The following is a 25622-nucleotide window of genomic DNA, read 5'->3' on the forward strand; positions in this document are numbered from 1 at the left end:
GTGAGAAGGAATGTCAGATTTGTTAAAGGGCAAGGCACACCCATGACCAGAGCATCTATCTATACACTGTCCTGAGCAACAGCAGGGGACTCAGCCTCTGTGCTTTAGGAGCAAGGAATCCACGACTGATAATACCTCAACTGAAAGGAAACAGTCAACTGAACCAAGCCATAAATAAGCTTAATGGGCACCTGAGCCCTTTGTCTGAACATCTAGGTGCCTATCTGGGGCGGAAGGAAAGGCAGTTACAGAGGGGAATTAATGAAAACAAAGGGCCTATTACATATTTGATGGAGACACTTTCTGGAAGTGTTTGGATGCTGGGAAAACCTTCTCAAGCTTCTTGAATTAAAAAACAAAACAAAACAAACAAACAAAAAACCCAGGAGGCCCCTTTGTTAATCTGCAACAGAGCAAAGCCCTTTGTATATTTGGATGTGAGGTCTGATGGAGATACAGGTATCTCTGGACTGATCAGGTGGACTTTGTCTGGGACTCATTACTGGTACTCCATCCTGCTTCTGACCTTAAGTTCTCACCTATCTTCCTTCCAACCCAGTTTCATGATGAGACATTGTTTCCCGGGCCTCTCTATGGCTATCTCCTTTTAGGCTTGGCCACCTTCTAAAAGCACAGTGCAGATATCTAAATCTCATTAGTAAATGGTCCATGAACAACTGCGTTTTCTGTTGTTCCTGGCAAGGCTATCTGTGACCTAATCACGGCTGATCGATTTTTACAAGAGCTGGCCCCGGTCCAAACCTGAATATCTCATCTTCACTGGGCTCAGCTTCCATTCTCTCTAGACCCACATCTTGGGATCCTTTGAGATCTGGAGTCTTAGAATCGAAGGAGAATCACCAGGTGCCTTCCAATACACAAGCTGGGGGAAGCAGATGCTGGAGGCGGGCACCTGCGATGAGCCAAGCATTGTGCTCACAGTGTACAGAACTGTTCCATTTAAGCTTCTCTTTAACCTGGTTTAACTAAGTATTGTTGTGTTTGTTTTACATGGGACAATCAAGCTCAAAGGCTTATCCGACTTGCTCAGTGTCACAAACCTAGTAAGTGCTGGAGACGGTATTTTTCTCTAGGCCAGCCTCATTCCCAAACCACTCGTCTTTCTGCCACACAATGCGATTTCTCTTTTTATATCGTTTAAAACCCACATGTGTTCTATTTACATTAATATATTAACATAATATAAAAGAAATGTAAATATTTGTTTGAAACAATCTGTGCTTTACAACAATATAAAAAGGCTCACAGGGCATTTACCTACAAACCTCAAGGAAATTAAGAGCATAAATGAAACAGAACCCAAGTTCAAAACCCAGCTCCATTATTTGCTGCTTGGTGTGACCTTGGGCAAGTTACCCTTTTTATCCCTTCATTCACTCAACAATTAGTTATTGAGGATCTACTATGGGCCAGACAGGCTCTGGGTGTGTGGGATGTGTGTGTCTATATAAAACACTTCTGCAAGCTTTGATTTCCCCATCATAGGGTTATTTCCAGGATTAAAGGAGATAAAATATTTAGAACAGGACCAGGCAAATGGCAAGAAATTTAAAAATGGTAATTATTATTGCTACTGTGGTTATTATCATAATTACGATTACCACTATTGTCACTGCTCCTTTGTTATTTGACATTGAAAGGCAGGCAGGGTGGATATGAGAGATGGGGAATCCTGCAGGAGGATGGATACAAGACCTGGGATGTCGCCTGACTATCTAACCACCCACACCACAGCGTGTTATAAATGGATGCTCTCTGGATACCTTCAGTCACGTTTGCAGCATGTTATTCCCCCTTCTTTCACAGGGGCAAATGCAAGGCTTGATAATTTTCAATGGTCGAGATGGAATTGATTAGTGTCACAACAGCCCTGTTATTTAATCACGGGGCTTTTCTATTTAATAACCAAGTGACCAGAGCTGCAAAGATACACAGATAGAGCGAGTGCAGCTCCCAACTTGACAGCAAATGGCCCCTAATTAGTCGTTTATAATTATGAAATTCAAACCAGATCTCAAACCTTTTTGATTTATCTCGTCACTGGCAAACAGCTTTGGTGGTTTCAGAGGCTTTGATGCCTCGCCTTTCATCTGTGCCTTCTTTGGGGAGAGATTAGCAAAAGGATTTTGTGTTCTTGTAGTTGCCCATAGATGGAACTTGACTCACTAAACCCACGTTTGAGGAGGGAAAGTATCCACATTTGGTTTCTCTCCTGTCTGAAGCTCCAGGGGTGAGCAAGAAAATTGAGAGAGGGGCTCCCTACTCCATCTTTAATACACTGCTGTTTTTTTCCTCTCCTTATTTTTAAAACACCCCTCCTCCCCCCTTTTCCAGCATCCAGGAGCCCTGTTCCTTTTTAGTAGACCCTTCAATATGCTCATAGAGTGGAGAACCTGGAAATTATGGTGCTCTCTGAGCTACTGGTAAATAAATCTTAATTAACATAATATGCAATTTTGTACTCAGATGCCATTAACTGTAGTTTGAAGTTGCTAGGTGGGTTCACATCCTAGTTATGCTATTTGTTGTAGAAACTTACACACATTACTTCACCTCTCTGAACCTCAGTTTCCTCATCTACAAAATGGGAATGCAGAGGTTATGAGTCAGTGTGGGTAAAGGGCTCAGCACAATGCCTGGCACACAGTAACTACTCAAGTATTCACTGTCAGTGGTGGTAGTAGTAGCAACAGAGTCAATAACAGCAAGTGAGATCAGCCACCAGAGGGGAAAAAAATCATGGAGAAAATACTTAAAATGTTTAAAAGTCTACCCATTAACTTGATTTTGGCAAGCCAGGAAAAACCCCAATTATTGATTTTAGCCACTAAACATGGGGCCCGTAGCTTGCTTGGAAGCAGAGGTGAGATCATCTTGACCAAAGAAAGGTCTTTCTCTTCTGTGGGAAGGGACACATATCCTACCAGGCAAGTGGGAGGAGGAAGAGACCCAGTCAGCCCCTGCCCACCCTCGCCATGCACCACCAGCCCTGGCAACCAACCAGCAGCCAGAGTCAGTGTCATTTCACAAACATTTACAGACCACTTTTCTCTCCAAAACACTCAAGGCCAGAGGAGCAGAGTCAGTGTCATTTCACAAACATTTACAGACCACTTTTCTCTCCAAAACACTCAAGGCCAGAGGAGCAGGAGAGAAGACATAAACTGGTCTACTCAGGGCAGAGGACTGGCTAGTATGTTTTCCAGAAAGATTGTTCCAGAAAAAACTCCATATGGACACCAATCTAAGGTAGGAGAAGGGTTTCATATTCACAAAGACTTTTCAATAATGGGATGTGACAAAAGCACAAAATCCAATTAACTAGGAAACCGTTTTCTAGGCCTTTTAATACTTATTTTCTAATTATTTTCTAATACTTTTTTTCTACAGGATTTCAGGTGCACTGACTTGGATTAATCACAATCGTTGGTTCATAATACACTCTTATCACTGGTGCTTCCCTCTTTTATTTACTTAGTTTTACCAATATAATGAACCCCCATTTATTAAAATTCTTCCCATATGGAATGGTTTGAAGCCTTTATCAACAAAAGCATTATCATAGTTTAGGGAATGTCCAAATAATTGCCTAATTTCTTTAGAGGACCAATCAATTTAGATGGTCCAACTGCATAATTTAGATTCAAACGTACTTATCGTCTATGATAATACTGGAAACCTGTATTTTGCAAGGCGAGTTCTCAGTTCTCCAATCATTTGTATTCCTGCCTTTTCCTGTCTAGAAATTCCCCAGTGCTGGTAATGCCTTAGCCACAGCATCCCATGCGTTCGTGAGCAATTCCCCAAATATTAACAGGCAGGCATTTAACCATAGGAAGCGCAAGGCTTCCCTTCAGTCACTGGTCTTTGGACCATCTACTCCTGGAGGTAACTTGCCACACAAAGAAGACATGAAGCACGCTGGAGAAATGGGCTGCTCGTGCTCAGCCAATCTGTAAATCCTGATAATTCATCAGGGCATTCCTTGAAATAAAGAAACGGTTCCCTGGCAGAACCATTTGGTGTTGTCTACCAGATTAGAACCCACAACCTGGGCGGCTAAAGTTTAGCTTCTTTACGGCATAAACTGGCTGCTGAAGGTAGCCTCTTCCTTTGCTCCTGCCTTCCTTTTGCTGGGTTTGTAACAACAACTATTAAGAATCCACTGCATGTGGGGTGCTTTCCATATGTTACATCTAATTTTACGGCTGTACAAAGAAGTTATTACGCATGAGAAAACTGAGGCTTAGAGCTTAGATGACTTGATTAAGGCAGCTCTGTGAGAAGTAGACAAAGCCAGGATTCCATAACAGGTCTGGCTAACTGTGTAGCCAATTCTGCCAGGCCACGTCTCTTCGGTGATCACCATTCTCCTGCATGCTTTGGCTTTCTACAGGCCAGAAATACTGAAGAGTTAACATCCCCAGGATCAGCCCTCAATCTATAAGGGACTGGAGTTGGTAGATAAATACCCCAGCTTCCTAAAGTAGGTGGTGTAGGGCTGGCCGAGTGGCACAATGGTTAGGAGTTGACTTGGGACGCCAGCTCTGAGCAGCAGGGCCCCGGTTTGGATCCCACATGAGGGCCAGCGACACTGCACCCTCTACAGCTAAGATGGTGAACAACAGCTCGACCTGGAGCTGGGCTGCTGTGAGTCGCCAGCGACGGTGTAGGCTGCAGTGGGGCTGGTCGGCAGCAGGCATGAGCTTTCATGAGCTGCTGTGAGCCACTGTGAGAGGCCATCCAGAGGCCGGTGACCGATCTGCCTCACCTGGGAAGAGCGCAATGATAATACCAACATGGGCCAGTGAAGCGACGTCCTCCACAACTAGACTGAAGAACAAAAGGACAGCAACTTGTCTGTTCCCCTTCCCTGATTTCCCAACGCTGTTCCCCTCCCCCAATTCCCCAATAAAATCTTTTAAAAAAAAATAAAAAATAAAGTAGGCGGTGTATGTGGGGGCAGCTTGGGGGCAACTCTGACGTGTGGGCTCAGTCTTGATTGTACATTGGAATCACATGGGGAGTTAAAAAGCTTCCGGTGCCTGACTCCTACCATCCAGAAATTCTGAACAACAGGAGTTCCAAAAGCCCCCTGGTGATTCTAATGCACAGCAAAGTTTAAGAACCATTGCCCTATATAGTCTCCCAGAAGTCCCCAGGAGGGCTGAGCCCCAATTGCCCACAGAGCTAACCTGCTCATGAACACATCCTACAGTGGCCCCCTTCTCTTCCCTGTCTCTCTTCCCTACCCCCTCACCAGTGCTTCTGGGCGTCACCTCCCAAAGAATCTACTTGCACTTGCATCAGGGTCTGCTTCTGGGGGACTGAGCTTAAGACATATTGAATATGGCTCTATGCTTTTAAAAATAGACGTGTACTAAGAGGCAGATGAAGTCACAGAATAAATATGAATCCTTGGAGGAAAGGCTGATTCCAGAGCTGGGGCAGGGAAAATACAAGATGAACCTGGAACATCTTTTTGTATCAAAAAGTAATGAAGTGCTTTAAAAATGATGGATACAGCCACCAAGTCTACAGGGCTCTCACTAGCCAAGTCTGAAACAATCTGAGCATAAAAATGAATAATGACAGTAACAGATCATAACCCACTGAATAAAATGGGAATCCATGAGCCCATATTGATATACATAAATGAATAAATGATGCATAAAAGGGAAACCACTTTTGTACAGAACAGTAGCTAGTAAATACAGAAGGGATAATGGAGTTAAAAAGTCATCAATGAATGCTAAAACTAGCAGGTTAACTTTTCAAGAGGAAAAAGACTCTTTCAGAGTTTCAATTTACTTGTTACTTAAAAAGGTGAAAATTGTAACTTTACAAATGGAGAAACTTCAAAGATGCCTCCTGAACTAAGTAACCAAAGCTAATGTCACCAATACTGGGACAAACTGATATCCTCTAATGTGATGAGAAAGACACCAAATCACTTCTGTCATATCCCTGTGAAAAATACACAGCCTAAAAATAAAATAAAATAAAAAAGAAATTCACAAATAACTTGCACACACATCTCCCTCCGGATCTCAGAAAAATGTTGCACAAAACTGTGTCAATTTGTTCCCTTTCAGGTCATCCAATATGCACTCAGTGCCAGGGGGCATCAGGCCTTCCATGGGCTGCCAAGAGCTCAGCTCTGCAGGACATGATAACCCTTGAGGCCTGCGAGCCCCTTGCTCCTATAAGGCAGTGAGCCCACCCAGGCACGTCAGCAGAATTTGGTTGAGTATTATATGGAGCACAATTCCTTAGGCCCAAGAATATAATTCAAAGATTATTTGATCCAAAAATGCTGTCTTCCAAATAAAACTGGGCACTTTCACAAGAGGCCATTTATCCTGAAAGATGGTTCTCTCTCTCAGTAAGAAACAACCATAAGGAAAATAACTCTGTAATAATTAGTCCCCTTCCCCTCAAAACAAAGTGCTTGAATACGTCAACAACATCTAGTAAAGCTCCTCAGAATGCTGCCTCTGGAGGTGATTCAGGAGCAGCCATGAGCTGTCCATGTGACAAAGACCCCTCGCCCTGTCCAGAGAGGTCATTAGTACAAAGGAGGCCACCAGTTTTCAGAGTACTGGACTAACTTGAGAATAATGCTCTTGGCACTCGTCTGCAGAGAAGCCATCAGAACAATAATGTGAAAGCCAGTTATCATTTTAGTGCGGCCTCTGGAAAGATGTCAACTGTGATTAGAGGGACATTTTCCTTGTGCAGCTGTTTGTGTAAGTAGAGGAGGGCCTCACCACAACCCCAAATTACAGGAGGGAGGCAAAGAGCCCCCAAATACCAGGGACATGCAGGTATTCAGGGCATCCCTTCTTTAGTGGTACTATCATGTCCTGTCAAGTTTTGAGTAAAAAGCGAAAGTTCTGGTGAGCCACAAATGTACTTTGTGCTAAATTTTCTAGCCCTGAATTTTTGCTTCAAAGCCCATCCCAATCACTTCTATCCTGAAGTCTGAAACTGAGGTCTGGATTTTTCAGAATCAAAGCATATTTATCCAGCATCTAATCCATTTCCCAGGAAATCAATGTTTTACTAAGAATAGAATTATTTCATGTCCAAAATGTTCCTGGACATTTCTAAGGCCTAACCCAGCACACAGAGAAAGTTCAATAAATCCTTGTTGTTGACTGACACATATGAACACATGAACCCACTCACCCAAAAGTGACACATATAAATCTTTAGGATTTCTTTTCAGGAAGACTAAAACACCAAGACATGCCATTCATGAAATTTAATGTTTTATTCTGGAGCCCACAATATTTTTGAATTTTGACGACAGAAACCCACTAACAACAGGAGACTCAGAAAAATGAATTTCGCTAAACAGTTTCATTCATTCAACAAATACCTGAACTTTAAAGAAAGAAAAGTGATGAGTTGCTTGTTTTGGTATATACCTTGGGGCAGTGTTTCCTAATGGACAGTTCTGGTACCACAGTGGTTCGTGAGAACATTTTAGGAAGTACGAGGTCTGACAAGTTCATGAACTTGCCACCGTGCGCTTACATTGGCAGCACTGTACAAACAGCTTGGTAAGATTTCATAACCTTGGTGTATCAGTGTCTCATAGCTGTATTCCTATCGACATATGGCGGTGTCTTGCTGAGTGGCGTTCATTATTGTTGTTGCTTGTTTTTGTGTGCCATTGCAAGAATGTCTGAGCTTGAATTAGAGCAACAAACAAACATTAAATTTCTTGTTAAACTTGGCAAGAGTGGAAGTGAAATCAGGGACATGGTAGTCCAAGTTTATGGGGATAATGCCATGAAGAAAACAGCAGTGTACAAATGAATTAAACGTTTCTGAGGGGAGAGAACGCGTCACTGATAAAGAGAGGTCAGGGCAGCCAGTAACGAGCAGAGCTGATGAAAACATTGCAAAAATTCATCGAATTGTGGGTCAAAATTGTTGGCTGACTGTGCGAAGCATATCAGACCAAGTAAACATCGACAGAGAAATAGTTAGGAAAATTTAACTGAAAATCTTGGCATGAGAAAGGTGTGCGCAAAAATGGTCCCGAAGGAGCTCACCGATGAACAACAGCAAAGGAGAGTCCAAGTATGCCAAGAACTTTTGGAGAAGCAAGATGATGTTTTGGGCCATGTTATCACTGGTGATGAAACATGGGTGTACCAATATGAACCTGAAGTCAAAGTGCACAACAGAAGTCAGCCAATTCTCCACGACCAAAAGAACTCCGTCAGTCCAAATCAAGAGTCAAAACGATGTTGCTAACCTTTTTTGACATCAGAGGGATTATTCATTATGAATTTGTACCAACTGGACAAACAATTAACCAAGTTTACGATTTGGAAGTGCTGAAAAGGCTGTGTGAAAAAGTTAAGATAAAAACGACCTTAACTTTTTGCTAACAATTTATGGCTCTTGCGTCACGACAATGCACCAGCTCACACGGCACTGTCTGTGAGGGAGTTTTTAATCAGTAAACAAATAACTGTATCGGAATACCCTCCCTACTCACCTGATCTGGTCCCCGATGACTTCTTTACCCGAAGATACAGGAAATATTGAAAGGAAGACATTTTGATGACATTCAGGACATCAAGGGTAATACAATGACAGCTCTGATGGCTATTCCAGAAAAAGTGTTCCAAAATTGCTTTGAAGGGTGGACTAGGCCCTGGCATCAATGCAGATTCCCAAGAGGAGTGCTTCAAGGGTGACCATAGTGATATTCAGCAATGAGGTATGTAGCACTTTTTCTAGCATGAGTTCGTGAATGTAATTATCAGACCTCATGTGCTTACCAGCTGTCTTAGTTTGGGTTCTGCTCAAAACAGATCCTGGGGTAAAGATTTAGGTATAAGCTGTTTACACGGGTGCTGATCACCAGGAAGAACTGTCAGAAGTGGGGAAGTGAGACAGGAAAAGGAGGAAAGCCAGTAAAGGGTGTGCTGTCAGCAAGTTACAGCCATGGGCAGCTGGAGTCCAACCCATTGAGGACACCCCTCATAATACACCTCATAATTTTCCACTGAGGGGTGAGAAAGTGGAAATAGTCAATCCACCAACTCCTGCCTGTCCTTGATGGAGAGGGGGCTCCTTGGGATGTTAACCCACTTGGTTGGACACCCACTCTGGGTGAAGGACACAGGAAGTCATAGGTGGGTACAGGGCACTCTGCAGGTAGCATGTGGAGGGAGCCTAGGCGATATGGGTGTAGTGCTGGGAGGGTCTGCTACCACAGGGTTTACCCAGCATCAGGTCATAAAATAAAAGTTTTTACATTTTCAATTCACTATCCAGCTTGAAGGAGGAAAGCTCAGACTGGGGCTGCCTCACCTCTAACACCCACCTACCGCTTACCAACCTCAGTCTTTCTGCTCTGGGTGCAGAGGCACAGGCAACAGCATCTAACTAGAATTTAGTTACATTGTTTTGTATGTATCTTCATGGTTCTATTTTATTTACAGCAAGCATATTGGCTTTCTGTTCATCTGATAATATAAACTTTCCATTGAAGATAAGTATGAGGGGAAAAAACTGTTTTGTAGAAAATTTTAAGTATTTTTCAATGGTAAGGGCTATGGTAAAGGTGATTCACAAATGAGTGAGAATTAGGAAACACTTTCTTTGTGGAAACTCCCTCTCATAACTGTCACACAAAGTAATGGTCCCATGCGTTTTTGTTACTTGTGACAAGTACAGAAAAAGCAACGCTCTGATGCCCTCTTCCCACCCCCCCACCCCCGCATCTTTTCTGGAGAGGATTTGTAGCCCTCTGTCTGCCCCGTCATGTATTAAAAATGAAATTCGTATCTAATAGGTCTAACTTTAGCCACAGGAAATAGGAGTGCCCAGGGGACCCAAAGGGTTAGCTATGCTTTGTTGGAGGATGGGCACGTTATCTTTACCAGGCACATTTTCCCTTTTTGGGAGGGGAGGTAGTGCAGGCTAAGGTTTAGGGAGCCAGCGGAAAACGAGGTCTGCTGGGTCTGTTTCCTGGTCAGCTTTGTGGGATAGTTCTCCCCTCTCTGTTGTCACCGTCCTGGTTCTCAAATGTATGCTACGTTTCATTAGGTCCAAGTGATGCTCGCTTTAGGATGTATTATAAAAGATATTTTGATGGTGAAAACCTCCGAAAAGAGGAATTTAAAAACCCTCTATGTTGCAAACATATCTATGAAATGTTTCTGTTTAAAAAGATCAACCTAAGTAATTCTAAACCTAAGTAATTTTCTAAAATATATATTTGTGTATTTTCTCTGGCTCTATTACAATGTACACAATTGGCAGGAATCTGCTTTATAAATTTTTATCAGAAGTTGCCAGGTTGCGTCTGATGTTACCTTTCTCTTACCAGATGCATAAGCAGTAAAATACAGTAACTGAGGAATCATTATTACCTGGTTCTTATCTATTTTTTAAGGCCATTGAAAGAGCTAATGTGACCTTGGGCCTTTCACTTTCCCTCTCTGGATCTCGGTTTCATTATATGTAAAATAAGGGAGTTGGCCAAGGTGACCTTTAAAGTTTCCTTCCAATATTGTTTGCATGTATGACAACATGTGACAGAGGAGATTGCTGGGTCAGGGAGGAAAGTGTGCAATGAGTATGGCAGAGATTGGGAAACACTTTCTAGAAATAAATATGAGATTCTCGATTTGCCTCAAAATCACCAGTCACAATATACCTATCTGCAGGTAATACTTCTGAAACACAGGGTCTGTGTTCAGGTCCCAGCTGGCTCAGGGAACTGCACAAAGGAAGTAACCTACAAATGTGTATTGAACAAATGGACAAAAATCACGCTCCCTGGGTACCATTTGAGGACTCGAGACTAATGCCAGAGGACCAACGATCAATGAAAGAGAACATAAAACACAAAACATTAGGAGAAGAAAGAAAGAGAACACAAAAAGAAGAGTGAGCAAAAGAGAGAGGAAGGGAGAAGAAAAGATGCACACACATATACACACATACATACACACACATACATACATGTATATACACACATACATACACATATACACACATACATACATATATATATATACATACACACACACATACACACACACATACAGTCAATTTGTTATTCATGGTAGTTCTGTTCTATAAAGTCTCTGTGAACAGTGAGTTAGTGAATACTGAACTATTACTCCTAGAGAGACTACAAGGTTAAGTTCCTGTGAGCCTCTCATCACAATATTTTTGCCAATCAATTCAAGACATAATCTTGTTTCATGTGCATTTATTTAATGTATATTGTTGCTTCTCTAACACTGAATTCATGGCCAACAGCACTAGAGCTTGCGCCTGGAGGAAGCCTATCTCACACTGCGTTTTCTCCCTAAGGCACATCGCAGCCTTCTTGTGCTTCCTAACACTAGACAGAACTGCAGCACTACCCTCAAGGGGCATTTCAAATCGTGAAACAAAAAGCACAACAATCTGAAAAACATGGCATTGAAAAGACTATGAAAAAGACACTTGTTTATGGTATGAGAACTAGAACAAGCGAGCCGAGTGCTGCTTTGTTCAATCTCAGCTGGGAATGTGCATGTCAAGTGACTCACTACACTAGTCATGTCCAGGAATGACTGCAAAAGTGCTGTATTGACTGTGGGTTACAAATAAATTTTAGTAAGTAGGCAAATGTGTGTGTGTGTGTGTGTGTGTGTGTATATATATATATAGAGAGAGAGAGAGAGAGAGAGAGAGAGACAGAGAGGAGAGAGAGAAGTAAAAAAGAAAATAAATACATGAAATGAAGAAATGACTGTTTCACCCAAAAGAGCTTTGGGGCTCACAGTGGGGGGCAGGCCACAGAGTGAGGACAGTACCACTTATGAAGCTGCACCCCTCTGCCCATGCCCTTTTTAATCTCAAAGATGCAAAGATGCTTCAGGCAGGACTGACTATATAATGACTCAGAAAAATGAAAATGTGAGGCCCCTTGTCCAAAAATTATTGAGTTTCAAGATAGCTGTAGTAGCGAATTAAAACAAGCCCATGCTCCCTCTGAATGTAGGGAGGACTCTGTGCGTCCGTCCGCACAGGTCTCAGGCGCACACACACACACACACACACACACACACACACACACACACACTCCCTTGAGGTAAAGACTCTTCTTGAATTGTCTACAATTCAGAGTTTAGTATCTTATGTTCCAAGGTGATAGGTGGGCGTAGGAGTGATGGTGGGGTTAGGGTTAAAACAGCCAGATGCTATTTCATGCCCATCGGATGGGCAAAATGTAGAAGCCTGACAATGCTAAGGGCTGGAGAAATGGGGACTTTCATACAAGGCTGGGGAGGGTCATAGATTGGAGAGCAACCTGATAGCAATCAATTAAGCTGAAGATGTGTGTGTGTTACTGCCCAGCACTCCACTTTTACAGAGATACTCTAGAGTAATTCTTGCACATGGGTGGAGGCTTGTACATAGATGTTCAGGATGTTTATAACAGCCAAGGACTGAAATAACAGAAATAAATATTAGTGCAGAAATAGAGTATAGGACATGCACCAACATTGCCACCGGTCAAAACTGATCCATCAGTCAAGCTCCCTCTTTCACATATCTGCCCATATTATTTCGTTGCACTCAGACGCATAAGATGCACATCAGCTCCAGCATTGCTAGCTCATGCCTCCTACCTGACTCACATTTGGAGAGCTGCCTTTGTGTCCTTGTATTTTATTTTGATCCAACCAGAATCACAAGCATGTAAGAACTCCTGGCTTCCACACCAGTAGTTCTCAATTTTATTTATTTTTTTATCTCAGGACCCCTTTATACCTTTAAAAGTCATTAAGAGCTCAAAGAGCTTTGTTTATGTGGGTTAAATCATTAGTTGCAGTATCAGAAAATAAAATTGAGACATTTAAAAAATATTCATTCTGGGTGGGCCGAGTGGCTCAGCTGGTTAAGCGTTCGCTTGGGAGCACCAGCTCTGAGCAGCAGGGCTGCGGTTCATATCTCACATTGAGGGCCAGTGACACTGCCCTCTGCAGCTAAGATAATGAACAACAGCTCGACCTGGAGCTGGGCTGCTGTGAGTCGCCGGCGATGGCGTAGGCTGCAGCGGGGCTTCAGTGGGCTGCCGTGAGCTATCGTGAATGGCTGGCAGCCAGTGTGAGCTGCCAGGAGCCGCTGTGAGCGGCTGACCAATGACCGGCGACGGATTGCCTCACCTGGGAAGAGTGCAATGATAATACCAACATGGGCCAGTGAAGCGACATCCTCCACAACTAGACTGAAGAACAAAAACAGCAATTTGTCTACCTGTCCGTTACCCTTCCCCGATTCCCCAACGCTGTTCCCCTCCCCCCAATTCTTCAAAAATCTTTAAAAAAAAAAAATTCATTCTTTTAAAAGTAACAAGTATATTACTTATTAATCAAATTACCATATTTTAATGAAAAGTAGCTATATTTTTTAAGACAAAGTATAAACTGAGAAGAGAAGCATTGTTTTATACTTTTACAGCTCTCTTTAGTGTCTAGCTGCATAGAAGACAGCTGAATTCACAGAATTGCTTCTGCAGTCAATCTGTTATGTTATTTTGGTTGTTACATGTGAAAAAAAATCTGTTTTGTTTTGCAAAGTTAGTTTCTAGGTCTTGAGGATTCCTAGGGGTCCTTGATCACACTTTGCAAACCACTGTGTCAAATGTTCCACTCCTCTGCCAAAAGTTGTCTTTCACACAAATGCAATCATGTCATTTCCTACTCCCTTCAAACCATCAACGGCTACCTATGGCTCACAGAGTTAAATCCAAACTCTGCTCACAAAACTTCCCATTTGGCCAATCCAGTACCTGTCCAAACTCCATTACTGCCCTATTTTATAGACTGAGTACTCTGCCCAACCCTGGGTACACACGGATACCTGAACCTGTCCTGCTTGTTTATGCCTCTGAGCCTGAGCCTTCCTCCTGCCAGAAGGACTCCTATCCATCTTTCACAGTTCAATCCAAAATTCACCTCCTCTAGGAAGTCTTCTCTGATTTACCCTTCCCTTAGAGCTTCCTCTTGCCATGTTTTAGATATTTATTTTTTAAATAGATAATTCAAGTGCATGGGATTAAAGTCCAAAAGGGTATACTGTACAATGATAAATAGGCCTCTCTCTCACCCCAGCATTCCCTTCCTCCCCCAGGAGGCACCTCTGTGATCAGTTCCCTTTGCATTCTTCCAGAGCTGCTCTAGACAAAAAATAAGCAAGTCATTTCTTTTACCCAAATAGCATCATACTATAGGCACTCTAGATTTGCTCAACACTGTATCTTGGACAGCCTACCACATCATCAAATAAAAACTGGCCTCATTTTTTCAACAGTTGCAAATCACATTTTTTAAATGGACCATAACTTATTTATCTAGTACCCTATTGACTGGCTATGTATGTGGGTTCCAATCTTTTGCTGAAGCAAATATCCTTCTATGCAAACCAGTCTACACATGTGAAAGACTGCAATATCCGGAATGGAATGGTTGGGCCCAAGGGAATGTATATTTGTAATTTTAATAAACTTAGCCAAATTGTCCAACATAAAGGCCATTTTAATTTATCCTTCCACTGGCCATGCATGAGAGGTCTTGTTACTCTTTTCAGTGTTACCCAGTTTTTTAATCTCTGCCAATGTGGTAAACAAAAAAATGATACCTTGAACAAATTTCAATCAATATTTCTCTAAGAAGATCAAATCAATAGAGTTGCACTGTCCAATATGGTAGCCACTAGGTACATGTGGCTGTTCAGATTTTAATTAAAATTAAATAAAATGTAAAACTGAGCTCCTCAGCTGCACTAGCCACATTTCAAGTGCTCAACAGCCATAATGGCCTTAGTAGGAGACAGCATGTATATAAAATATTACCATCGTTGTAAAACGTTCTATTGGACAGCGATGCTCTAGATCTGTACTAGCCAATGGCTACTATGAGCACAGGTGGGGACTGAGCTCCTGAAATGTGGCCAGTGAACTCAGATGGCCTCTGAGTGTATAATACACATTGGATTTTAAAGACTCAGTATGAAAAAAAATGTAAAATGTCTCAATTTTTATTTGATTACATGTGGCAATGCCAATATTTGGATATATTGGGTTAAATAAATCATTAAAACTAATTTCATCTATTTCTTTTTACCACTTTTAATGTGGCTACATACATGGCTCACATTTTAGTTCAACTGGACAACACTGCTTCCAAGGGCACAGTGCTTTGCTGGGACGTGGATTTCAGCATTTTTCCTTTTACACAGAAATAAGGAGCTACTATTGCAATAAAGAAAAATAGACTCACTGGCATCTCTCTTTCTGCCCCCCCCCCATGCAGACAGGGTGGGTAACCAAAGGAGAAAGGGTGGTGACAAGCCTGATGGGGAAAGAGCTGCACTGAAACAAACCAGTCCACTTCCCACCTGGGCGGCCACGGGCAGGAACCAGTGGCATTGCTGACCCCGAGCAGAGACTGATTTCCTGGTGGCAGTTGAAACAATGCACCAGAGAACAAAGTGCCTTCGAAACAAGAATAGAAGAATGGTTTCAAATAAGGTTTGCAGGACTCTGTAGGAACAAATCCCTCCCCTGCTCCGATCCTCAGTCGCCTTCCACCCTTGGCTTGACCTGGCCCCTTGGGTGACAAATGTCCCTGTCTCGGCCCCCATCTCCTGTATTCTCAGCGGTGTGTACACACAGCTCTGCGTGAGGACTGAGGGACAGAGTGGAAAGGGGGGACCCAGAGGAAGCGGTGACTCAGGCTCTGCCCTGAAGGACTCACATCACAATGGTTCTATAGTGGAAACTTGGCGTATATGTTTCTGTCATCCGTGTCTCTTTGGCTTTGGCTATGAAGATCAAGAAAACTCAGATTTCAACATCCAGAAAACAGATAAGTCAGAATGGGCACTGTTTTTCAACCAGTACTGAGGGAATGAAACCTAATTGTATGTGAGCATGTCATCTTCTTGGAGGAAACCATTTATTATTATTAATTATTAGCAGTTGTGTGCCTTTGGGCACATGAACTAACCTCTCTAGATCTCAGTTTTATCACCTACCAAATAAAAGGGTTGGATTATACGAGCTTTCCTATTTCATCCAGTTGAAAAGTTCTGTGACCCTAGGAGTACGCAAACGAGATATCATCAACACGTTCATCCTCATTCTCTCACTCATTTGAAAAACACTCATTGGGCAATTAATATAAGTCAGACCCTGAGCCTGACACCAGCATGCTAATATAAAAAAGCATCTCTTCCACTGGGTAAAGTTCTTAGAGAGGGAAGGAAAGCGTGGTGTGGGGGGGGGGAGATGGAATGAATAATTAGAGCAGAATTCTTCACCTGGGACCACAGGTCTGCACAGAAATTTACACAACTCTGTGTAGTTTTCTGAAGAGAATGTTCAAAAATACTTGTGACTTCAAGAAAGAAAAAGGCTAGTGATTTAGAGAAATTATGATAGTCCGGGAACCATGATGGATTCGAACCTGAGCCACTTTGGTATAAAGCCCACACATCAGGGATGATCTCTGTGTGTGACTTCTCCCACTGCTGTGCCTTCACCAACTTTCTCCTTCCTCACCTCAGAACATTATAAGCACTTGACAGGCCAAGGGAGTATGGCAGTTGTCTGACCTGGGATGACTGCACCTGCTCGGTGGGGGTGGGGGGAGGATAAAATGAGATGACCCATGTGCAATGCTCATCACTAGTCAGCACTCCAGAGGTACTAGCAGAAACTCATTCAACACACATTCATTTAGAACCTAGTCTGCGCTCGGCCTTGGGTTAGATATTCTCACCACCGTCATCATTTATTGTTATTATATTTATCCTCCGCCACATGGCAGGCACTAAAACATGTGGGTTGAGGGAGTAAAGAGTAATGATCTCTGTGGTAGGTGAATTTGTTCTTCAGCAAACTTGTATGCGCTCTCCTGACCTCCATGGCGTAGCACTGCGACTTGCTCTGGCCCATGGAATATGGGTGAAAGGGACATTACCAATCCCGAATCTAGGCCTTAAGAGATAGCGTGTATTTCTGCTTGCTCCTCAGGGACCTTCTGATTTCCACCAGAAAAGAATAAGCACGTGGGCGGCTAATGGACCCATGTGGAGCAGAGTGTCCCAGCCAACCTGCTCATCTACCTGTGAGCACAACCATAAACGCCTGTTATTGTCTGCCACTGAGTTTGGTGTGGTTGTTACTCCACAGAAGCTGGCTGAGACAGTCTCCTTTCTCTACAGCCAGAGATGTGAGGCAGAGAGTGGCCTTGGCTTCTCTTACTTCTCATTAAGGTGGAATTTCAGCAATTGGGTCATTTTATGGCTCTCTCTACTTTATTTTCTCTGGGCTGGTAAGGCCCCATTCAAAGAAGACAACAGGGGTTACAAATACACATATTTTAGCCATCTTGGCACCTGGCATAACGTCCCGCACAAAGCTGGTTCTCAGGCAGTGTCTGATGAAAAAAAGGATGGGCTGACTGTTCATTCTGGTGGGACGAGCATCGTCAAAATCACTAGCAGGCAGCAACCTAGGTCTCAGATGCTCAGAGCTACTGATTCTGCAGTCCCCAAAATGTGAGAAGTGGACCTGACGGTGACATAATATCATTCAGACCATATGCAGTAGACCTGGATGCATTTATTATGTGTTTTAAGAAATACTTTATAGTGTTTAGTGATTTCAGGACTATTCCTGCTTATGATGAGTCTAAGTTAAAAAAAAAAGTAGACAATTTAAAGAAAAACAATAAGTGAAAATAACAGTAGGAGTGCTATGTGGATATGCAAAACATGACTGAAGCTTAGGAAACACTGATCCACTTCAAGTCTCATTTTCCTACACATCACAATCATAATCATAGCTAGCATTTTTGCACACCGACAAGATGTACCATCTTAAGAGTTTCACAGATATTATTTTATAAACTCCTCAGAGTATCTGAGGTAAATACTATCATCATTTTCATTTTGCATGTGAGGTAACTGAAGCCCAGAGAGGTAAGAAACTTGACCAAGGTCAAGGGGTAGTGAGGACAAGGACCGAGACTGTCAACCTCCAGGCCCAGGTTCTTAACAGCAATCTCTACTGGAGAACCTAGTACCCAGGGAAGTTCAACATTGCCCAAGGTTAACTGCGAAACCTAGAACTTGAACCCCAAACTCCTGACTCTCAGCCCAGAGCTCCATGAGCAGCACTTTGGCAAGAGCACCTTTATGACAGGGGGCTGGATAGGGTCTGCAAGACACAAGGGAGAGAAATGGTCAGCTCCACAGCAAAGACTTGGAAGGGAAGAGACTGGGACATAAACAAAGCTGCCAAAGGGAGTCAGGTGCTCAAGTGGTGAGTAGAAGCTAGATTATGGACAAAGTTATTCAGAAAAAGAGGGCTGACAGAGCAAGGGTTGACACATAGGTGCTGCTTCCTGAGCTCTTCCCAAGAGACCCACCCACCCTGATCAGCATCAGGAACTGGTTTCCCTAAGTGACATCCACATAGTCTATATTTAAGTCCTACAGTCACCCATTGTTTCTGTCCCTGTGGGCCCTTGGGTCATCACCCTGACCTTGCCCTCTCCGAGTCATACTTCTGAGTGTTCCACCAAGAGGAGCCTTTTTAGGATCTGGTTTGAATCAACTTCCCCTTCCATGGCCCCCACTTGGCGTTCTGGGCAAGCTGTAAAAACATGGCTGGAATTGGGACTTCACAATGAAGCACTGACTTTCCGTGGAATATGCTGCTTCCTTCCCTCCACAATATCAAACCAGGACCATGTTTATCACAGGATATAAGATGTTTCAGAGCCCTGTTGCTAAGCCCTTACACACTAAGGAGCCCTTTTTCTGGTGGCTACCAACACCTTCTGTGGTCAGTAAGAGCTGGGACAAGGATCACTTTTGCTGAGGGCTGACTCTGTGCCAGGCACTGTCATGAGGCATTTCATTTATTCCTAATGACAACCCTCTAAGGTAGACACTATTTATTATCCCCATTTTGCAGAAGAGAAAACAAATTCAGAGAGGTTTGGTAACGTGTAGGATTGCATGGCTAGTAAGAGGCAAAGCTGGGATTCAAACCTACATCCATGTGGCTCTACAAGCTATGCCCTTAACCATTACACTCAACAATTTCTCCAGATACAGAACCACCTTGGCCAAATATTAGAGGACGAAGTTATGAGATCTGTAGAGGGTTTCTCCCTTCCCTTCTTCTCCCTTCACATCCAGTTACCAACTGGCCATCCTATACCCAGCCCTAATTCCTCCAGATCCTTTCTTTGGAGACTCTCAGAGCCAAGAAATAAAAATTCGTTTAATAATATTTTCAAGAGCAGAATAACGGTCAGTAGCCAGCCAGACAATTACAATTTGTCTGAATTCTCGTTGCTATCATTTGGGAAAATGTAGCTAAAAGCACTTATTAAATCGTTTGACTTTGAAACAGGGAAGCTATGAGAACTATTTTTGACTTTTTGGGCAAGATATCTGCATACCTAAGATTCACATCAGAGCTAACATGAGTTTAGAGACATCTCCATTTGACAGGTGGAGAAAATGAGTTCAGAGAAGGCAGTGACTTGTCATTGATGCCTCCTATGTAGATGCTACTTGGACTACAGCAAATATCCACCAAAACAGGCTGATCTGCCGAAGGACTGGACAGCGGAGTGTCACTGAAGAGGCTGCATGTGACAGGAGATGTGGAAAGGGCCCCATCATTCAAATCACCATGTAATGCCTAATGGCTAAGAATGTCATTTCTGGGTCCATTCTGCCTGAATCTGAAGTCTGAGCCACTACAACCAGCTAGGTAACGTTGGGCAAATTAAATTATCTATCTTCTCTGAGCCTCAGTTTTACCACCTGCAAAACAGGAATAATAATAATAGCCAACCCCCAAAGTATTGTAACAATTTCAAGAGCTAATGCAAATCAAGTGCTTAGAAACATGAGAAGTATCTACTAAATGTTAGCTATTATTATATTATTTTCTATTCATGTTGCATTAACTATCACTGAAATGTAGTAAATAATTTTAAATGTTATCAATTTCTGTATCTCAAAGGCTCAAAAATTATTCTTTATCAGGTGAACAAATAGCTAGGTGAGTAACATGGGAAAGGAGATAGTGAAACCACCCAAATCACATGAAAAAATTAAAAATGTATGTCTATCATTGTTATACACAAGAGTTGGAACAGCATTACAAAAATCAGTTTCAGAAACAATTCTGATGAGAGGGATAGGAAAAGCAATGGGCATTTCCTTTAGAAAATAGTTTTGGCTTATCCAAACTTTAACACCTACAAACAAACAAACAAACAAAGGGACAGAGAGAGTAAGCTTCAAGGCTCCTAATCATTCTTCAGCCCAGAAAAATATAATATTTCCAGCAGCTCCTTCCACAGTAACCCAAACCAGGCACCAACACTCAATGAGAACACCAGCAAGTCGCCCCTGATAGTATCTGACTTTCATCTTCCCAATGATGAATACATTCAAAACACCAGTTAAGGAACCCTATAAAAAAGTTGCTCCGAGCAGAATGAATTTCCAAACTGAATTCAGCCATTTTCCAATCCAAAGAAGAGACGATTTTAGAAATCTACTTTGTGATCAAAACAAAACCAAAGGCAGATGCGTCCTTTTCCCTCTTTTTTTCCTTCTCATGAGCTGAAAACAGGTCTCACAAAAGTGAATATACTAGCATCATGGAGCAAAGAGTGAAAGATCCACCTCCCCGTTGCTCTCATCCAATCACAGATAGTGAAGGACGTGCTGACAGTGAGGCACTCCACTAACTCACCATCTCCACCAAGCACAACCATTTGTGGTCTTAAACACAACCACACTGCTCTTTTCTGATTCATACTAAAGTGAGGCTGAAGCCTGCCTCCATCATCCCAGGCATTTTTAACAGCAGTACCCTGCTAGCTTCTTAGGAGATAAAAAGATAGCTGCACCCTCCCACATCTCAGCTCCTGACACCACCCAGCCAGTCTTGGGTGGGAGTTGGGAGCTGGTACATCCCTGGCTCAGATGAAGGGAGCTTACCTGAGCATGGACGAAGAAGCAACACCACACCATGGGGCACTCCGACCTCATCCACCCAGAGTCCCCGGTCCCTAACTGTGGTGGAGCCCTGTGGACAGGATACTCTGAGCAAAGTAGAGCATGGTTTCCCTGAAGGAACTCCTCCCCCCCAACTTGGGCTGCATGACAGGAAGTGACAGGGGGGGGGGCCATCAGTTACAAGTGTCATAAGCTGAGAAACACATCAGCCAAGAGCTCTCCACCTCCGGTGGTTTCTTTGCCTGCTGCTGCTGCTTTTTCAGAGCACCCAGCCTTGGGGCATTCATAGGCACACCAGAAATTCAGTTTCTGGCTGACACTCCCCAGTCTGTAAGAACTAAACAATGTTCACTGGGTCCCCACCTAAAGCCACGCTGGGCATTCTGGCAGCTCTAAAAGGTTCGCTGCTACGATATCATGCCTCAAATCTGGAGCTTTGCAGACCCAAACACTGCGGGGAAACGAAGAAGGAACACAGGCAGGAGAGTTTGGGGTGTTCAGGGAGGAACCAGTAGTCCACTTGAACTTCACCCAAGAGTCAGCAGCCCTGCCTGGGATACAGAGCCCGCACTGAACCCCAATTTCATAGCAATTCAATAGATGAGAGTGGTGGTAAACACCACACCCATCCGTTTTTCTGTTTTTCTTCGGCAAATCTCCTCTTCAGAGCCCCTTCAAAATAGCTGCTTCTAGAAACCTCCCTTTCAGCTTTTCACGTGGATAACAAGAGGCCTCTCTGCTCAGCTATTATGGAAATAACTCACGGCTGACATTTCTCATTTTATGAACTGGGGATCTCACCAGGCTGAACACCTTGCCCCAGTCCCCTGCCTTTTACAAATCCCAGACTTCTTGGGTGAGACAGATGGTCTCATGGCAAACCACAAGGTTTCAGATGAAAACTATGCCCTGTTCAGTCCCTCCCCACAAACAAGTCAGCGTGCTTGTCCTTCTACACAGCGGCAGTGGGTCTCAAATCCAAGGAGACACAGATCCAGTGTAGCTTTCAATTATTTTTATTTTTCAATTCTCTAATGGGGTAGTATTTGATTTGCAAAAATCTTTGTAATTGCAATTATTAGTTGCAAAGATTTAGCCCAGGGCCTCCCAAGGTGTTCTTACAAATGCACAGATTTTTAAGAGGCTTTGCCTGTCTCAGCCCTGAGTAAAGTGGGGAGCTCAGCAAAGACAGAGGGTTCATTTAAACAAGATTCAATCCAAGACACAACTTCAGAGCTTACAAGAAAGCAGCTCTCCCCATTCTCTCAGGCCAGTGGCAGGAACTCTAAAGAGTGCCTTCAGCCCTATCGGTATAACAGATGCACCAGGCTCTGGTGGTACAAAGATGAACCGTGATGGCCGAGAATAAAATAAATGCTGCCAGGAACTTGCAAAAAGTGTTGAAGGAGTCAAAAAATAACCGAGCCCGGCAAATGCAGTTTTTATGGGGACAAAGACGGGGAAGGCTTCTCAGAGCAAGAGACACAAGGGCAGAATTCTGATGGGTGTTCTAGGCAGCAAAACTGACAAGGACAATCGCAGTGAGGTGCAAAAACCACAGAGTGCTTTGAAAGAAAAGCAAATGCTTTGAAAGCTCTGCTCAGATGGCTTGGGTCTTGCTTCAAGGAGCATGGGGGGTAGGGTGGGGTCCCATCTGTTTTGAGAAAAAAGGAAGTGAAATCACTGTGAAAATGTTCAGGACTTTAAAGCAGGCATCTGGGTCATCTCAAGACCCATAAGTAGTACCTACCAGGTCTGGCACCCAGGAAACAGTCGGTTACGTGTGCAAATCAAAGAGTGGTGTCCACAAAAGGTGGGTTTCAGTTCATTCTTGCGATCCCCTATTTCCCAAAGCCTGACTACCCACAAAGCAAGGTAGCTGGTGCGGGGGTAGGGGAGGGGAGGCATTCCTAAAAAGGCCTCTTGCTTTAGCCTCCTGTATAGAAAGGATCCTGAATTTGTACAGGCCTGTGAACAACCGGAAGATCAGCCAGCTTCAGTGACAGCTCTGCTAATGAAGAAAGTCAATCCCCTGAGGACCAAGGGAGGTTCCCATAGTCCAGCCACTCATCTCCTGGAGGATTTTCCAATAAGCCACTTAGTGCAGCCCCAGCGGCCAAGGCCAGGATCACCCCAGTGAGGATCCAAAGGGAGTGTGAGATGACCACTAGAGTTTCTTTCTTTTCTGAGGGAGGGAGGACACATACATTCACATGAACAAATCCTGGAATGATTAAGCCTAGCTTCCGGCTGTTGACTAAATGAGACAGAAGAACTGAAACCCGTGGGCTGCAACACTTCGTGGAAGAGGTGAAACTTGAGTGGGGTCAGGTAGCAGTGGAGGAGGGAGGAAGGAAGGGAGAACCAGCAGACGCCCTGGCAGGGCGCAAGGGGCACAGCCTGCAAAGAGGAAGGAAAGCCTCGGGCATGGCCATTTCCTCTGATGCCCCTGCTTCGACCACAGGCAAGAACTCCAGTAACGAAATCAGTCCACACACAAGGCATCTCAGAGGAGCATTTCAATAGTAAGAGGCTCCTGCCCTGCAGGATTCAAATCCATTTTGAGCCTTATAATGGGAGCTAAGAAAGGAACAATCCAAGCCCACCTGGATTTAACACCCACGCTAAAACCAGATGTAGATAAAGGGGTCACAAACCCAAATACTTTTCAGGGGGTAAGAAAAGGCTGGGTGGGCACTGGGGCATTACCCACAGTGTTTGCCTTAGGTCAGTTCCAGCTTACTGGGGTCCCAAAGGACTATTGGTCCAAGATAAGTAGGTATTACAGTTTTTCAAAAGAAGCTGGAAATTCTAGGGTTTATACAAAATCTTTTGAAATGCTGGCAACCACATCATTTTAAAAAATGCTATACAGGCCTCACAAAATGCAGTTGCTACCTGGATTTTACCCAAGGGCCACCAGTTTGCAACCTCTGGTGTCAATCCTTCTAGGCATTTCCCTCTAAAAAACACATAAGTTGCTGGGTGTTACATTTTATTTTATTTAATTTTTCAAAAATGGAATGAAAATTATTCTACCCCTTGCTTTTTTCACTTAACATCCAGGGCATCTTTCTACATCATACACATTTTGGACCCATACGGCAGAGTATCGCATGGTATAGAAATACCTTACTTCATTCATTAGCTCCTGCCCTGTGAACATTCAACAAACATTAAAGATGCACTTGAAATGTCACCTTTCAGTTGCTCATTCCTCTTATCTCTGCCAATGTTGAGAACATAACTCATGACGAAAGTGCACCTGTGAGCAGATATTAAAACCTGCTAGAGCCACAATTACTGAAATCATGAATGGTAACTGTGGATCTTTGAGGTTTAAATATGAGAGCTTACTGTGAATTTGATCTTCACAACTGTCCTGAGGTAGGTCATACTATTATCTCTACTGTACAGATTTGTTAAAAACTGAGACCAGCAGGTGACATGAGCTCACCCGAGAGAGCCAGGAGGTGTCAGAGTCAGTAGTAGAGCCTGGGTGGGGGGAGGGGCTGACTTCAGAGCTCCTGCTACATGCATATAGCCCAGCCCCCAGAACAAACAACCAGAAACCTGTCCCAGGATATTCAAGAATTTGACATACGGTAAATACTGGACCACAAACCACTGGAGGAGAGAATTACTAACAAATGGGACAATTCATTTCTTGGGGGAAAAAAGTGCCTCATTTTAAGGCCTTTCTTCACACTCATCCAAAATAAATTCTACATAGATTAGAATGAAATATGAAAAAGAAAAATATAAAACGATGAAACTCTGGGGCAGAGGTTCTCAGGGTACAATATTTTTCTTTAGGTGTGTAGAGCTGAATCATTACATTGTTTACACATGGGAAACTGCCTAGAAGGCACCTATGATGCAAAAATTGGCACCTGTTCCCCCTCACCTGATTATATAACCATACTGGTGACAACCTCTCATTGGACTCTAAAAGGTCTAGAGTCAGAATGCAGGCCTCGCTAAGGTACCACCACATGCTTCCCTGTGTCACTGGATCTCAAAGTGATGTATTTCCTGTGTCGTTATTCTACATACAAAAGGACATTTTCTGTGGAGAAGTTTCTAGTAGGTTTCTCACCAAAAATATTATAAGAAACATATTCATCAGGGTTGTGATAAGTTCATTTACATAAAATAAAATGCTGAGATTTCAGTAGAATCACTTCTTCATTAAAAGTTGGTGAGCAAACACTTGAACGTTAGTCCTGAAACCATAAAACTCCTAGAAGAAAATATAGGTGGTAAGCTCCTTACATAGGTCTTGGTGATGATTTTTTTGAATCTGACACCAAAAGTAAAAGCAACCAAAGCAAAAATAAACAAGCAGGACTACATCAAACTAAAAAGCTTCTGCACAGCAAAGAAAAACATCAACAAAATGAAAACAACCTACTAAATCAGAGAAAATAATTTTAAATCATTCATTTGATAAGGAGTTAAGATCCAAAATATATTTTTTTAAAAACTCATACAACTTAATAGCAAAA

The 25622-nt window shown here is 43.1% G+C and overlaps 1 protein-coding gene across 8 annotated transcripts in view; it reads right to left on the reverse strand.

Moving 5' to 3' along the window:
- Positions 1 to 25622, reverse strand: part of ARHGEF3 (Rho guanine nucleotide exchange factor 3) — a 306647-nt gene that overhangs the window by 146177 nt on the left and 134848 nt on the right. The window contains exon 1 of one of the 8 annotated variants that reach the window (XM_019654348.1): positions 21097 to 21254. The exons of the other annotated variants lie outside the window; for them this stretch is intronic. Coding sequence (XP_019509893.1) covers positions 21097 to 21147 — 51 coding nt within the window. The 5' untranslated portion in view covers positions 21148 to 21254. Of the gene's footprint in view, positions 1 to 21096; positions 21255 to 25622 lie in introns of those variants that run through there. 8 annotated transcript variants of the gene reach the window in all.

Source organism: Hipposideros armiger, unplaced genomic scaffold, assembly GCF_001890085.2.
Source record: "Hipposideros armiger isolate ML-2016 unplaced genomic scaffold, ASM189008v1 scaffold_220, whole genome shotgun sequence".
Lineage (NCBI taxonomy): Eukaryota > Metazoa > Chordata > Mammalia > Chiroptera > Hipposideridae > Hipposideros > Hipposideros armiger.